Below are 17099 nucleotides of genomic sequence, written 5' to 3'. Positions count from 1 at the left end.
CCCCAGCTCTTTTACTCTTCCTATACCACTTCTTTCCTTTGCTAAGCAAAGAATGCTATTTGGCTTCATTTTCTAAACTTTAATCAATTCCCCACCATCACATTAAAATTTAGGTTGAAGACTGAAGTGCATTTTTAGTACACATATTTGAGAGCAGCATCCCAGAGCACGGGCTTATGGCCAGCACTGATGGTTCCAACTTCCACTCTGAACTAGAAGGAAGTGGGGCAGTGCTACATATAGTTCTGGCTCCATTCAAATATCAACGCATTTTATTCTTTAACTTTTCTCCGAAGAATTGAGTAGAAGAATCTAGAGAAGAAGTTGACAAACCCTTAAGACTTGACACTATTACTGCCATCAAGAACTCTTTGTAACACTCCAGGAAACCAGTTTCCACATCAGATTCCTGAAGGCCTTTCCACACAGCCAGCCAAAGAATAACGCAACTGGATGCCAGTTTTTATAAACCTTGTCTGCAAACATCATCCCATCTAGCCATGCACGGCAGGGGTGGTGGCAGCCCCGGGAGGGGCCCTCTAGCACCTGTTGCGTCCCTGCGTGCAACAGGCTTTATGGCTAGCCTTTTAATAAAATTAACATACTACCCCAATGTAAAAGCTCATATATTGCAAATTGCAGAAATAACAGGTGAAAAAATCAGCATTTAAAAGAAAATGACTGAAACAATCACTTTTATGTTCTCTCCCATGATTAACAATATGATACTTTTGAACCTATGGAACAATAGTGCAACATTTGTTGCCTGTTGTTGATTTAAAAAGAAACCCACAAGCAGCCAAAAAAATTATTTCTCCTTATCTTATAAGGAAGAACACTGACAAATCGTAGTCACTTCATAGTATCATAGACTTGGAATGTACCTCCAGGGTCATCTAGTCCAGCCCCCTGCAGAATGCAGGAAAAAGCTGAAAACATGTATTCATTTTACTTGTCATTCCAAAGGAGAATTCACTGGGTTGGATCCTGAAGAATTGGAAATGGACAAAGTCATATAGAGTTTTGCTACTTTCCCTTCCCAAAACAGGTTTGGAGGGTCCTTACAATGTGGCATGAGGCTACTACCAGAATAGGGAACTCCCAAAAATTTGATCTGCCCACATCTTGTGAGAGCTGCAGAAGAACTCACACAGGAGTTAAGCAGAGGTGGCCACAAATGTTGCCCTTATTCATTTAGCATAGCCAATATAAGTCACGCACAACATGCCAAGAAGAGACAGATCCTATCCAAACCCTTCAAAGCCAGAAACTTAAGACAATTAGTACATAGCTGGTCTTAGAAAGTAATAAAACATCAAGAATTGTGGTAAGTGCTTATATCTACTTCCTCTTTCTCAAGAAAGATCCTAACTAACCAGGACACTCAATTCTTTCTCAAAAGCTTCAGTCAAATAGCAACATGACTTTCTGACCCCTATATTAAAACACAGTTTAATTCTACTAACAAGTTTGATGCAAGATGCATTGCTGCAATTCTCAGATGCTCTAAATATCAGCAAATAAAGCACAGGACTATTGTGTATAATTCCCCCCCTAACAGCTTTTCACATTTCAGTAATTTCTCATGGATACACCAGGATACTGAACATGCATTTAAGAAAACATTTTTATAACTGTTTATTTCCGGCTGTCTTAGCAAATACAATGGAAAGAAACGAAAACTATCACAATAGACTTACTTGGGATAAACTGGTTCATAAAGATACCTGTCTCTTGCAGATGGAAGATTAAAAAACAAGATATATCCATTTGCAGTCTGAAAAATATCAAAAAACTCACATGAGTAAGTTCTAATATGCATTTTGCTATAGCTATTTTAAAGCATTATAAATTTACCATGAGTATATTTTTCCTGTAGCACTGTGAAGGTACTGTTTTTATACTTGCTCTCTGGCATGTATACCAACATTTCATTCATGTAACAGTGAACCTTGAAACCCGAACATGGATTAGTTATACTCAGATCTGTCAAACCATAGTTTCTCATTATGGTAACAAGCTCCAGACAACCTCAAGCACATGTCTGTCTGTCCCCCCAAGAGCTGAGAGACTGGAGACTCCAAACGCTCAACAAAGCAGTTTATTATGACAGCTGAACTGGTCAAAACAATGAACTGCTTGCTGGTAACCAGGAAGTCTTCTATCTCCAAGTTGCAGTCAAGAAAAAGCCTTACCAGTCTCATTCCTGTAACAATAATGAATGTTTGGGTCTTGCATCTGAATAAAAGCCATGAAGTGTTATGATATTTAAAATATATAAAAGCCTGTACTTTGTACCATCAAGTCACTTCCAACTTCTAGTGATCCTATGAATAATTATCTCCAGAACATCTTTTACAGCCTTGTTCAGATCAAGCTTTCTTGACTCTTCTCTTTAATAAACTTTTGCAAAAAGATCTCAAACTTTAAATCCACAAAATCACTTAAAAATAATCACAAAAAAGAGAGTTATCTCATCATCTTTTTATTTGCTATAGAGGACATCTCTCTTTGTCCATAGTTAATTAATTACATTAGAAGTTAAGGAATGAGGTTGGCAAAACTTGGTGATTATGCCCAAGGTATTTTAACTTGGCAACTTCTAGACCTAAGGTTAACAATTATTTCTGGTCCTGGCTTCTTCCTTAGGAAAACGGTAGTAATATGGAAAGGAAAGAAAGAAGCAGGAAAAGGGGAAATAATATGAAGGCTTTCAAGAAAGGGAAAGAGAAACAGTGGGGAATGGGGAAATGTGATGCACCCCTACAAGTTCTTGCAAGTACTTTACTAATTGTCTGTTCTCAGCACCTGAAGTAAACATCTTTTATATCTACAGAAGCAAGCTACAACCTTCAATAGGGGACAAGGACGATCATAGTAAGCGATACCATTATGACTTTTTTAACATTGGGACTCAAAGCATTGGGAAGCAAAGCAGCAGACAGAGCATCAGCCCTCAGGAAATAATCATGGGTTTGTTTTCTTTCACACGCTGTATTTCATGCCCATCACAAAATCCTAAACAGGAATTTTGCAAGCACAGCTGAAGGAAAACCAGTCTTTTACATCACCGCAGAAGGCAGCCAACCAAGTCCTACTCCTCTTCTTCCATCCCCATCCCAAAGCTGTATTCCTGCACAGTGTCACTCCAACATTCCCTCCACTGAATTTTCCAGGCAACTGCGTAATTCTTGCTTTCACAATTTCTCATACCACATAAGCAGCACTCCCTTCTGCCCTTTTTTCCCTTTCTTCCCTCTGACCCCTCGATTTTAACATCTAGTGGCCAAACATTATTACTAGTGCTGATGCAATAATGACAAATGCAGTTTTAATTAATTTTAAATCATTTAAAATTGTTTTAGTGTTTTAGAAGTGACTAACTGTATTAGTCCAGGGGTAGTCAAACTGCAGCCCTCCAGATGTCCATGGAATCCAATTCCCATGAACTCATGGGAATTGTAGTCAATGGACATCTGGAGGGCTGCAGTTTGACTACCCCTCTATTAGTCTATTGAATTTTATGCATAAGCCACCCTAAGAAAGTTTTACTGAGAGAGGCGGTAAAAAATAAACAAACTAACAACTAATTAACCATATTGTGCGAGAATGGGAGAGTGGTGACTGAATGGGGAGGGATCCTACATGCTCATTTTCCAGCCTCAGAAGACAATGGAAGGTCCAACTGCCTATCTGTCAAGTATGTTGACCCAGAGAAGCAGGGGAGTGGCAATGTTTAATTACTACATGCCTACCTACTTAAACCCTTTCTCGTGTCAACTGGCACAAAAGCCTTTATATCTAAGCCCAGTTGTTTCCGAACATCTATTAGTAACACTGAGTTATGATATTCCTGCCATCTATTAGGAAGAGTTAATCCACAACCAATTTACTGAATACCTTGATTCTGGCAGCCCCAATCTGCAAAGGGTACCAACAGTGATGGAGGAGTCAAATTTAAAAACCACCATGAACAGATGTTAGCATATCATTTAAGTCTCAGGGTGCTCCGATATCCCTTAATCAGGAAATGGGACAATTTCTTAAACTGGCCTGTGACACATGTTGCATTTATCAGATGTTGAAGCCTATAATCAGTGGGCAACATTCCACTCACATCTTAACACCGCCCGTGGCGCTGCAGACGCCACGGACTAAATAAAAGGGTAAGGGGTTATAGGGCGGGATGTGTCCAGGATGAGGAAGGGTCCGGATTGGACCCTTCCTCCGGACAGAAATCGGAGGCACCAATTGGCAGGCGCACAGCGCCTGCAGATTGGTCCCTCCGATTCCCAGCCCAAGCAACTGCGAGCCGTGCACAGCGTGGCTCGCAGTTGCTCCTTTGCTGCCGGCCTGACGCGTCGGAGGCGCAAAGCGCCTCCGATGCATCAGGCCGCCGCCCGAGGGAGCCCCCGGCAGTCGCGCGAAGCGCGGCTGCCGGGGGTTCCCTTGCCTACCAAGGAAGAAAATGGCCACCGCCAGCTCCAGGTAGGTTGCGCCGCCCCCGGGGCTTGGGGACTGCTTTCAATCCTGCCCCCCGCCTTAAAAAGGTCCCCAAGCCCCGGGGAAGGCGCTCCACCGCTCCCGGAGCCGCGGAGCACCTTCCCCGAAGCTTGGGGACCGCTTTAAGTCCAGCACGCCGCTTGAAAAAGGTCCCCAGGCCCCGGGGCTTGGGAAACGTTTGCCTACCTGCGGGGAAGGGGAAGCAAACCCTCCCCAAGGGCCCGCTGTATTTTTTTGACAGCGGGCTCTACTGCTAGTAAACATAATATTTGTGGTATAGCAGTTTGAAGCTCCAGGAAGGGAAATGCTTATAATTACATACTGAATTACACCTGTACTGTTATCCACACAAGTTAATCTGCTGTATGTTACATTTAATATGTTAAGTGCTTATAGTGGAAGAGAATTTATGTTTCCATTTTTTCAGGAAAATGTTCTTTCCTCCTCACAAAATCTGTTTTCTGCTATAACTATGAAGGTACTGAGACCCAAATATAAATTCAAAACTTAAATATAAACATTTATGATCTACTAAAATAGAGTAAACAAGCAAACTGCATGTTAGGTAGTCAGCCTTCAGTTCAATTTCAATAATTTAATACTGACTGAGTATACTTCTCAAAGCACCAAGACTCAAGGAGAAAAATGAAAGGTTTCAGGTTACTTTCCAGGCATGGTTTCCTGTTTTCAATTAAGGATATAGAAGTACAAGGAAAGCATGCATTTGTTTGCCCATTTCACTAGCTGTTCCACTATTTTTTTCTTCAATTGCAAAACAATTACTACAAACCCATCCTGTTTTAAGGCAATGGATTCAATTTTAGTGTATATGGCACACAAAGTATCAAATGAAAGTCATCAATGTCTAGTCCTAATATATTTCTTCCCTACTTAGCAGTGTTTAAATATTAATACTTGCTAGCTACTTTATGCCGGCAGAAAGAGTAAAACAATACTGTGAGGTACCATCATAGGTACAAAGTAACATAGGTACAAAGGATCTCCTTGAATTTCACCCTCAAAGCAAACTGATATCGTGTACCAAGGTTCTCATTATGCCATCAAAATAGTCAAACTCAACTTTGGGCCAAGACAATCCGAGTTCGATTGTTTTATATTAGTTTGGATACTGTTCCTTTGAGTTGCCTCCTAAATTCCCTAAATATGGACTTCAGCCTGCAAAAAGCCACACTGGATCTGTGGCATCAGGTTTCTGCTAACTCTTTTTGCAATCCAGTTCCAAGCAACATTTTGTACTGTCTTGAAATTCTCAGAGAACATCTAACTCCTGTTTCCCAAAAGATCTTCAGACTTCAGTCATGGCATGCTATTCATCAAATTCATCTATGAGAAGTCTATCACAATGTTAATTCTAGACGGGGAGCCATGTTAGTCTGTTGCTGAACAACAAGACACAAAACCAGTGGCACCTGAAATATTTAAAAATGCTGGAATACATGTCAGCAGTCGTAAAGATTCCACAGGACTCCTGTTTTTACATGTTGAGAAGACTGTGGCAACTTTTGGTAGGCTTGTGCCTAGCTTCCATTTTGGAACATCAGTATGTTGTATCTGTTGGTGCTCTTGTTGCCCATCCAAATGACAGCTTCTGAAGAAGGTAGTTCATGGAGCACACATCACAATTATGCCATTGTTCCAGCTCCTAGCCGTTCTCAATTGTATTCCAAGCACAATGCAACCAACTGGCTTTTATCTCCAGAAGATCTAAGAGGCTTTAATTCTATTTAGTATAAAGACCATCTTTACAAACCTCACTGTAATCTCTCACAATTGTTCAAGAACATAAACCTAAAGCTTCCACTCCATCATCCATAGGAGATATTACTGCCAAGCATAAGAGAAACTCTGTATAATCAAGCACTTACTAGAAGAGTAGGTATTTCAAAACCCATAGCAGAATGAAGACGGAGAAGGGGAGAGGCTATTGGGGCTTTCAGGAAAGGGAAAGAGGAAATACAGGAGGAGGGGGAAATTATATGTCTCCCTCAAGTCCTTGCAGGTTCCTTCCTGTCCTAATATAAGATTCAGTTATACAAAGTATACACACTGAAGTGCTCATTTTAAAAAATATCAAAATTACAAATTGAAGCAGTTTTATAAAATAGAGTGTAAAACACCTGAGATGAATTCTGAAGCACCAGGGACTATATGTTTCACTGTGCTTCTGAAAGGAAAAGTGGAAGAATTTGAGCAACAACTGTGATAGCGGCAACCTCACATCAAACCTTCATGCAATACATTAGCACTGGTAGACAAGATATTAGAGAGAAAAATCAAAACGTATCAACTTGTGTTTATCAGACACTTTGGAGTACTTTGCTGTGTGACTAGGCAAACATGAATTTCCCTAGGATTTCAGTAAAGCCTTCATGTGTGATAGAAATATTGCAGCTGTTTTTAAGATTCCAAGATTTCTAATATTGGGTGAAAGCATAAAAGAGCATGATATTATCAGACTACTGAAAGCCAATAACTTAAAAGGAAACTCATGAATGTTTCCAACCTTAAAATCCTTGAAACACTTTAAGTATAATGATTTTAAACAAGGAATTAGTGCCGGGAGGGTTCTTGTCCACCTCAGCTGAACTGAAAACTACAGAGAGCATGTCCTGTCATCGTTTAAGTACTATTTACTGAAAACAAAATAATACACACATAACAATGTTTTTTTCCCCAGTTGTGGCTAGAGTTGTTAGTTTTACAGTAACTTGCATAAAAATGACAGCTGGTTTGTATTAATTATACAAACCCATCCTGTGAAACATTCTGGTGCTAGCTCAAAACCATGCCATTTTAGGAACATTGTTTTAGGCATCTGAATTTTATCTCAGATGTTTTACTTCAAACTAGTCAGTCAATAACCATGGATGGAATTTTATATGCTTAGATGTATCCATCTTTAAATTGAACAAACAACCTATCATTCAACTGGGCTTCTCAAAGGTTGGTCTGAGGCAAAGTAGGTAATGTAATCTTACCACAGTTTAGGCAATTCCATCTAAAATGTTGCCTAAATAGGGTTCATTTTAGACATTACAGATTGGGATATTTTATGAATGAACAAAATCTGGCAAGGAGAGAGGGAGGCTAATCAGCCATTTTAGGTATGTTTTCCTTTGGCAGAAGAGCTCTGCCTTGCAGGACCTGCAGAAGTACTGTCAGGGCCCTGATCTCTCCAAGGAGCTTGTTCCCCCAGGTGGGAACCACGGCCAAGAAGGCCCTGGCTCTGATTGAGGCCATACGTACTTCCTCAGGACCAGGGACCCTTAGCCAGTTGGTGCTGACTGACAACAGCCTTCTTTAGGGAATGTATTCAGAAAGTTGGTCTCTCAGATACACAGGGGCCAGACTGAGTGTGGCCTTGAAGGTTAACATCAGAACCTTGAACTACATCTGGAACTTGACCAGGAGCCAGTGCAGCTGCCACAAACAGAACTTATGTGGAATCTCCACTGTGTATGCATGAGAACCTAGGCAACTGCATTCTGGTCTAGCTGTAACTTCTTCAGCAGGGTCAAGGAAAGGCACATGTAGAGCAAGCTGCAGTAATCAAGTCTGGAGACGACTGTCACATGGATCATGGTGGCTAGGTGTTCGGGGGCCAGATAGGACATTAACAGCTTTGCTTGACATAGATGGAAAAATACCATCTGTGTTGAGCCTTTCATGACTTGAGCCTTTATTGGTAAAGAGCTGTTGAAGATCACTCCCAGGTTCCTGGTCGATTGTGTAGCAGTAAGTTGCACTCGGTCCAGCCTGGGAAGATGCGCTTCATGGTCTAGCCCTTCTTTCCCCAGCCACAGGACCTCCATCCTTAATGGAGGTTCAGATGGTTTGCTTTGAGCTACTCCATCACCACCTCAAAGCACAGGACCAATGAGCTCAGAGGGATATCTAGTAGTTGACTGTTCATCAGGAGATACAGCTGGGTGTCATCCCCATATTGATGGCACCCAAGCCCAAAGCTCCAGACTAGCTGGGCGAGAGGGTACATATAGATGTTAAATATAGATGTTAAATAACACTGGGGAAAGAATTGCAGAACTCTACAGAGGAGTTAGTGATGATGTGATTTATTCTCCTCAATGGCGACCCTTCTGTCCTCTACCACAAAAAAAGGAGATCACCCACTGAAGGGCAATCCCCCAATCCCCATTTTGACAAGGCAGTGAACAAGAAGCTCATGGTTTCCAATGTCAAACACTGTGAGATCGATCAACACCAGCAGCGCTGACCCGCCTCAGTCTAGCCATCTCCAGAGACCATCCATCAGGACAACCAGAGCTGTGTCCACCCCATGGCTAGGCCAGAAACCCAACTCGAATAGATAGTGCCAATGTTTCATCCAAGAATGCTAGAAAGTGGTCTGCAGCAGCCTTTTCAATCACCTTCCCCAGAAACCTGGGGTGCAAGATGGGGCAGTAACTCAATGGGTCCCACGGGTCCAACAATGGTTTCTTCAACAAGGTATGAAACACTTCCTCTTTCAGACCATCTGGGAAGGTCCCTGTAAATAGGGACAGGTTCATTATCTGTCAGAGCGGTCCTCCTACCTTCTTGCAGCTTGTTTTTAGAAGCCATAAGAGACAGAGGGCTAGAGCAGGAGTAGTCAACCTGTGGTCCTCCAGAAGTGCATGGACTACAATTCTCATGAAAATTGTAGTCCATAGACATCTGGAGGACAACAGGTTGACTACCCCTGGTCTAGAGGACAAGCGGTAGGCCTAATTGAAATCAGCAATCTGCGCAAGACTTCTGAAACCATCAAAACACTCTTCCAAAGGGAGTTAAAGGGCCTCTAGTTCCAATACTGTGTTAACTGTGCTCTTTAGTTTCCTAAAGAGCACAGTTCCACCACTTAATTTCAGTTCCACAAGTGCTCCTTGTCTACCTGTTAGTGAACAACTTCATATGCTATATTTATTACATATGGCCTTTAAATTCATGACCAAAGGCAATCACGTTAAATACAGGTCTTCATCCATTCTCTATGCATCTTCCTGTATTCTTGCTAATATGCAATTCAGGCAAGCTGATGTTGCAACACCCTCTTACATGGCACTCCTCCCAGTAGTATTACAGAATCATAGAGCTGGAAGGGCCATCTAGTCCAATCCCTGCTCAATGCAGGATCAGCCTAAAGCATCCATGTATCCTAAAGTTGCTCACTTGAATCTGCCATGTATCTACCCTAAAGTTACTCACTGCTTAAAGATGGCCAGTGAAAGGGAGCTTACTACTTCCTTATGGAGTCAGTTCCACTGCTGATCCTATCCTCTGCTGCCATCAAGAAGCACTCCCTGCCCTGAGCAATCATGTCCCCTCTCAACCTCCTCTTCTCCAGGCTGAACATTCCCAAGTCTCTTGGCCTTTCCTCATAGGGCTTGGTCCCGACCATTCATCATCCTTGTTGTTTTCCTCTGCACCCTCCCAATTTTGTCCACATTCTTTTTCAAGTGAGGACTCCAGAACTGCACATAGTACTCCAGGTGTGGTCTGACCAATGTGGCATACAGCGGGACTATAACATCATGCAATTTCAATGTGATGCCTCTGTTGATACAATCCAAAATTGTATTTGCCTTCTTTTCCGCTGCATCACAGTCCGCTCATATTTAGCTTACAGTCCACAAATACCCCAAGATGAAGCCCACGAAGTCACACCGTACAATGCTATGATATAAAAGTCTCAGGATATGAGAGTACATTATATAGAAATTTGATGAAGTTAAGCGGGTTTGGCTATGGCAATGCCTGGATGCGAGCCTACGTAAGAACCATATATATTCTTGAGTACTGTGATGAAAGATACAAATGCCTAAAAAGTTCCTCAGAATGAAGATCACAATTAGTCATAGAACAGAGAACTACCCTACCAATATATCCATTTAGTACCATAATTCTATCCCCACACAAACACAACATCTTTACTCACCGAAACAGCTAACATGGTGCTGTCAGGTCTCCATTCAGCTTGGTCATAAGGTCCAAATTGCAATGCTGCTTTTGGTAATTCTTTATAGCTTACAATTAACACACTGGGCTGAAAAGAAAGAGTACAACATTTTACATTTCCTATATTTCAGAATTAACCAACAAAAATAACTTAAACAACCTGCTTAAATGGCAACATGGCAAAAGTATGTGGCTGAGACAAAATCCAAATTTAACAATGTGGCAAGTAACATTTTATATATTACTGACTCAGTTCTCATTTATATAGACTTCTATATAGACTGTTATGGACTTCTATATTTAGGTCGCTGGCTACTATACAAACAATATGCACAACAATAGCATACAGTTAATATATATTTAGCTTCTTTTGCAGCAACGTGTTAAGGAAAATCTCAAATTAAATCTAAAATCAGTTAATTAGTACAAAGGATAGTTTGTACTGCAAGCTGGAAATATCCAAGCCCACCTAGTGCAGGTTCCTAAAAAGATACACCTATGTAAAGTTTGTAGCTTTCTTTTAAGAATTACTAGAACTAGTAATAGCCAATTGATTTACTACAGTTAATCACATCGGCCTACTTACAAACTGAAAAGCTATCCTTTCAATGGCTTCACATATTAATTCTTAACAGACTTCCTCCACAGACTTTATATATCAAGTACAAACTGAAAGACAAGCTTGTGAAAAACAAATGAATCTTCTTAATCCAGAAATGTCCTGCTACTGCAAAAAGAGCAGTATAACAAGAACCAGTACAGCCTCCTTCCTCAGTTTCACAAGTAGTTTAGTAGCGTAACACTGTTTTTGAGAAATAAAAGGACAATTCTTGTTCACCCATTTCATTCCTCCAAGCTAAATGTATCAGATTTTATGCACTTTCAGCACAGACTGTAAACCTCACATATGATCCACCCTCAAGATCAACTGAAAAATTGCTATCACAAATTTAATACTTGTTTTAAATTTTTAATCTCTGTCAGACATATTAACTTGGGAGCCATAAATTTAACCAACATATATAACCTTGAAATTTGTTAGATTATATCACTCCTAAATTCCAAGGTTTTATTCACGTTTAGGGAGCCAGCATACATTGAGCACATGAACACTGACATCATTGTGACTATCTTGTTCTGATTTAGGCAGGTACCAATATGTATCACAACACTAAGTATACATAGCACAGCATGCATTCTTGTATTTTGTACAACTATTCTTTTTAACCCCCCCCCCCTTTCCAGCGGCTTACAAATCGCTTCCCCATGTCCACCCTCCAGGGGGGGAAATAGAGATTTTTATGATTTTGTGTCGCATTACGTCTTGAACTGTGGTCAATGAGGCTTTTAGCTTTGGTTTTAATGGGTGTGTTATTGGGGGATTTTAAGTATATACTGTATATTATATATTGTATTGTGACCGCCTCGAGCCTCCGGGGAGTGGCGGGATGTAAATTGAATAAATAATAATAAAAATAGTAATAATAATCTATAGATGTGCTCATCAACTGTCAAATAATTTTACAAGTACTCACTTTCAAGCTAGTAGTGTTTGGCACACATCAAATATTATTTTAAAAGGTAAACCTAAAAATACATTTCACAACATAGTTATATTAAGTCTTTTAAGTTAACATCTTTTTCATCAATGATGTAGGTTGGTAAGAAAGAACACACACTTCTTGACTTTCAGGATTTTAAAAGATCCACAAGATTAATTTCAATTAATGAGAGCCAGCGTGGTGTAGGGGTTCAAAGAAGTAGCCTGTAATTTAGAGAATCAGGTTTGATTCCCCACTCCTCCACATGCAGCCAGGCAAGTCACAGTTCTATCAGAGCTCTCAGCCCCACCTGTTGTGGGGAGAGGAAGGGAAGGCAATAGTAAGCCATGTTGGTACTCCCTCAGGAAGTAAAAAGTAGGATACAAAAACAAAACTCTTCTCATTACCCAGGTTCTTGCCTATCTAGCTTAACCCAACATTAAGTGCATAGAATAGCATATTTACATTTTGAAACCAACATAAATAATCACAAATTCTGAACTGCTGCAATTACTTGTATCAATTTCAAAGCCAATATATAACAAAATCATTTCTAAATCATCTGAAGTCTTGTTTTATGACATAGCTAAAATAGTTTTAGAAGTACTTCCAGTGTGTAATGTACATTCTTTAACTGAAAAGCCAGAAAAATCAAGATCTTTTTTGACGTTTGTTTGTTATTTATACTTATAGGCCACTGCCCACAGCCAGCTGCCTTGCAGTGCCTAACAACAAATACAATGCAATACAAGTAAAATACATAAAACCACAAGATTCCTTAATCCCAACAAGCTAGCCCTAAACCAAGAACCCCACCCTACGTCTCCCAATCTGCCAGATCTCCAGGGATGATGTTAACCAATAGGAGACCCTGGAGGAGGATCTTCTGTCAGCCCAGCCTCAACCAATCGCATGGCGGAAGAGCTCCATATTGCAGGCTCTGCAGAACTGAGTTAGTTCCGACAGGGCCTTTGGCTCTTCCATGAGCCCATTCTACCAAGCAGGGGCCAGGACTGAAAAGACGCTGGTCCTGGCTCAGGCCAGGCGAACACCTGGGCCAGGGATCAGCAGCCTATCTGAACCCACAGAGTGAAGAACCTTGGGGGGGGGGAATAAGACGACAGATGGTCCCTCAAGTACACTAGGCCCAGACTGTGGACCACCTACTTCCATGGAAGCGGGCTTATATCACCTCCCCACACACAAGCGGACTTATTTCATGAAAATGTGTATGCAGAAAAATAACCCCCCCTTGAAGTTTGAGTTGCTTTACAGCAGTGGTACTTTACAGCGTGCGCGGCCCTGCTTCCCTCTCCCCCCCTCCCACAGTAAGAAGCTTGCCGGGCCACAAGCTTGCGTCCTGGGAAGTCTTTTACTGCGGGGGGGGGGGGGAGAGGGAGCCGCGGTCCAGTGCCAGGGCCTTCACGGCCCGGTGGTTGGGGACCACTACTTTACAGCACACCATATAAGCAAAGCAGTTGATGCAGTTAACTAAAATGGCCTCATGGTCCCCAGACTTCACAATTTGGTTCAGTGTGTTAAGCCTGTCAAGAATTTTCAAGGCAAGATCAGAGTTGCATGGCTTGGTCCCTCTTGCAAATGCTACTTTACCTGCAACATCATAAGATGTTTGGTACAAGTAGGTTTTGGTGAAAAGTAAACAAGCTTCCCTACTCACTTGCTTTAACAATCAATTTCCTGTTCCACAGACTGTAGAGCAAGGTTAAATATACATTATTAATGTCTGGAAAGTTTCTAGCCTATTAAGTACAGGATAACAGCAGTCCTGTAATAACATAGTAGCAATTACCATCTGCCCATAAGATCACGTAAATTCTTATGCCATCCACATTCTTTAGTGTGCCAGGGAAAACAATTCAAGCTCACACCTAACTTTATGAAACTGTGAACCAATCTCAAACTTACTAAATCTTTTGTATCTCTACAGCCCAGAAACCACATTAGGTACTCACTTAACTCCTACACACTTCACCACAGTCATTTAATTTAATTTAAGAGACTCTTCTTCCTTGGGTAACCTGGCCTTTAGCAGGCATGCTCATAAAACCATAATTTATTCCAACAATCCCAGTGGGGTGGCAATGTATCCATGATAAATTTTAGCCATTTGCAAAACAAAACATGCAGTTTTTTTATACTGAATACTATTGACACTAATATAATGCAATTCGTGTTTGTCGATAACCAGCTTTCTACAAAGTTTCATAGAATACAAGGCCTGCTGATTTTTCACAAACAATAATTCCTTTCTGGATATTTGTGCATATTTCAGCAATAAGTGAGAAGCAACTTCCAGTACTTATTGCATTAATTAGGCCTTCTATATTTAGAAAACTATACCTGATATTTACATGCTGTAGTAACCCCACTTAGACAAGATGAATTGTATGAACACATTGCCACAAGGCTCCCCAAATGGATAAGGTGGTGGGCATTATCCTGCTGGATCAGACCAAATCTCTTTACTTAAGCATTCCAACAGCATCCAGCCTTTGAAAACATAAGACAGGCTCCTTTATCTGTTGAAGACTGCTTGCACTCAAAAGCTCATGCCTTGAATAAATCTTTGTTGGTCTTAAAGGTGCTACTGGACTCTGATTTTATTGTGCTACTTCAGACCAACACAGCTACTCTTTTGATTCTATCCTTTATCCCCAGTATCAGATGTATATTTACATAGAGGGACATTTACCTAATATTTCATGGTGACAGCTGACCTGATTTCTACAAATGCATTGACATTTCTTTAAAGTCAGTTAAACTGTTACCCATCATAACAGTGAATTCCAGCGGTAAATTACAGGTTGCAAGACAAAGTAGTTTCTTTTGCTATTCTGAATATAGCGTTATTTTTACTGAACGTCCCCCAAGTTCTAGCTTGACTATGAAGAGAAAATGAGCTGTCGTTCTCCCCCCCCCACTACAATTGCTAAGGTATCTTTTAATCTCCCCATCTTTCAGCTGCCTTTTTTCCTTAACTAAAATGCCTCCAATCATTTAACCTTTCTTCATACTGCAGGTGGTCAGGCCTCCTAAGAATTCAGGAACCTTCTCCAATATCCTTTTTGTGAGAAAAAAACAACTAGAGTCATAAAAGGATTAAAAAATTATGTCACAGGCAGGTAACACTGCTACAAATGATTATGATAGTGCTCAAAAATGTTTAAGGTATGTCCTGAAATGTGGCAGCATTGCGGAGAGAACTCCTTTGTATTTTGAAATCAACATCTTAAATGATTACAGAGCAATCAGGCAATGCTACTGGTCACAAAGTGCCACCATAAAATAACATTGCATCATAGGCATCAATGGAAGGAGAAACTAAGCAATTCATTGGCATGTGGAATCTCTACAAACAGCTTCCCTTGACAACTTTTTTTAAGTCAAGGTTCACCTGATACAGCTGAACAACAGTTAACTGGATTACTCTTATTTGAGTTACATTTTAAAAAGGCTTTTAAAACAAAATTTGGGGGATGATTATATGCTGATAGTATGGTCCAGTGGTAAAGCACATTCCACTGCCCCCTCTAAAATCCCAACACTTCAGTGTTTTGTTAAAGCATAAACGCCAGATGGTGAAATTGGAACTACTGACAGACAGCACTGCTGTCACTGCCAAATCCTGACTCAAAGACCAAGGCTAACTCTTTAAATAAAACTTAAATAATTAAATTAATTATAACCACATTTAATGAATGCTACCCAGCTCTTCCTGAACATAATCTTTTGTAATTCCCTCCTGCACTGGATTCACATTACAGGATTAGGCATTTAGAGCCAGGGTTTCATGGATGCTTCAGGTGTGTGGCCTAAATTACACAAAGATGCTCAGACATGGGAACAAAATTTAACTGCCAAATGCAATTATGACATTCATAGACTAGTGGACACTTGAGAAACTGCAGAACATTAGAACATTTTAAAAAAACTTTTAAAAACATACTGATGGAAATATTTATTTGTATATGTCTAAACCAGCGCTACAGAAAACAATCTAGGAACATTGATCAAACAAAGTAGGTACTTTAGATCAAAAAGAATGGGAAGGAAAGGGAGAATAAATGTCAGCTTCAACTATAGTTTAAACAAGAGTGCTGACAATGACAAAACAATTGGGGTCCTGTCCCTTTAAAATAACCATTATTGTACACTTACTTTCTTGGAGTTATGCAATTATTTATGTCCTGCAATTATTTATGTCCAAGCCAGTAATTTATAAGAATTTAGTAAGGCCACAAGAAACATTGTAAAGAGGCTCCTCCCCGTAATTCAGATTCAAGTCCTATCCATACCTTTCCTTTCCATACAACAAAGAGGCTCTGTAGCCCTCACAGATCTTTTTACTATTCCCCTTCCTGCAACACTTTAATATGACTGGTTAATACACCTCCCACTGGTCCAGCACGACGCCCCTGTGGTGTAGGCAAATTATTGCCCAATTAGCTATTGGACAACAGAGGCTGGCAGAGAAAGACTTGCCCGAGAGTGGCCAAGCCAGGGTTTGAACCCAGGCCTGGGACCAGCCCTCTCGGCAATGGACCTGTGACCTTGCTGGAAGGAGGTGGCGAGAGAAAGAGAAAGCCTCACCCGGCTGTACCAGATGCTCAGCTGAGACGGGGACAACACGGCGAACAAAGTCCTTTGCGGGTCGGCCTGGATGCGGAGCAGGGGCTCGTCAGCCTCCAAGGGGCACAGCAGCCTCTTCGGCCACCCACTTAGGAAATACATGGCGGGAGAAGCCCTCCTGTCCCGCCGGGCTACGAGGCGGCGGCGGCGGCGGCGGCGGCAGGAGCCAGCAAGAGCTCCAGCATCAGTCCCGGGGGGCGGAGGCGCTGCCGAGACGCAGCCAGGGGCCAGGCATATTAACGCCGCCTCGCGCGGAGGGAGCGAGGGAGGGAGGCCGGGCGGGCCCCCGGCGGGGCTGCGTGGGGACCGCTGGGACGAAGGCACACGAGCTCCCTTTCCGGTGTGCCTCTGGAGGGGGCGAGAAAGAGCGGCTATAACTGGAGGCGGCGCCCTCGCGGCGCCTCTTCAGCCTCCCGGCCGCCTCGCGCT

General features: G+C 41.6%; 1 protein-coding gene across 2 annotated transcripts in view; it reads right to left on the bottom strand.

Moving 5' to 3' along the window:
* Positions 1–17033, bottom strand: part of RIC1 (RIC1 partner of RAB6A GEF complex) — a 61195-nt gene extending 44162 nt beyond the window's left edge. For both annotated transcript variants that reach the window (XM_077344948.1, XM_077344949.1), the window contains exons 1-3: positions 16632–17033; positions 10460–10567; positions 1701–1777 (exon numbers count right to left, since the gene is read on the bottom strand). In XM_077344948.1, the coding sequence (XP_077201063.1) occupies positions 1701–1777; positions 10460–10567; positions 16632–16772 (326 nt within the window). In that variant the 5' untranslated portion in view covers positions 16773–17033. The remainder of the gene's footprint in view (positions 1–1700; positions 1778–10459; positions 10568–16631) is intronic.
* Positions 17034–17099: the final 66 nt, after the last annotated feature.

The sequence above is a fragment of the Paroedura picta genome, chromosome 7 (assembly GCF_049243985.1).
Source record: "Paroedura picta isolate Pp20150507F chromosome 7, Ppicta_v3.0, whole genome shotgun sequence".
NCBI classification, from domain to species: Eukaryota; Metazoa; Chordata; class Lepidosauria; order Squamata; family Gekkonidae; genus Paroedura; species Paroedura picta.
Note: the sequence above shows the minus strand (reverse complement) of the source record. Positions and strands in the feature narration are given on the sequence as shown.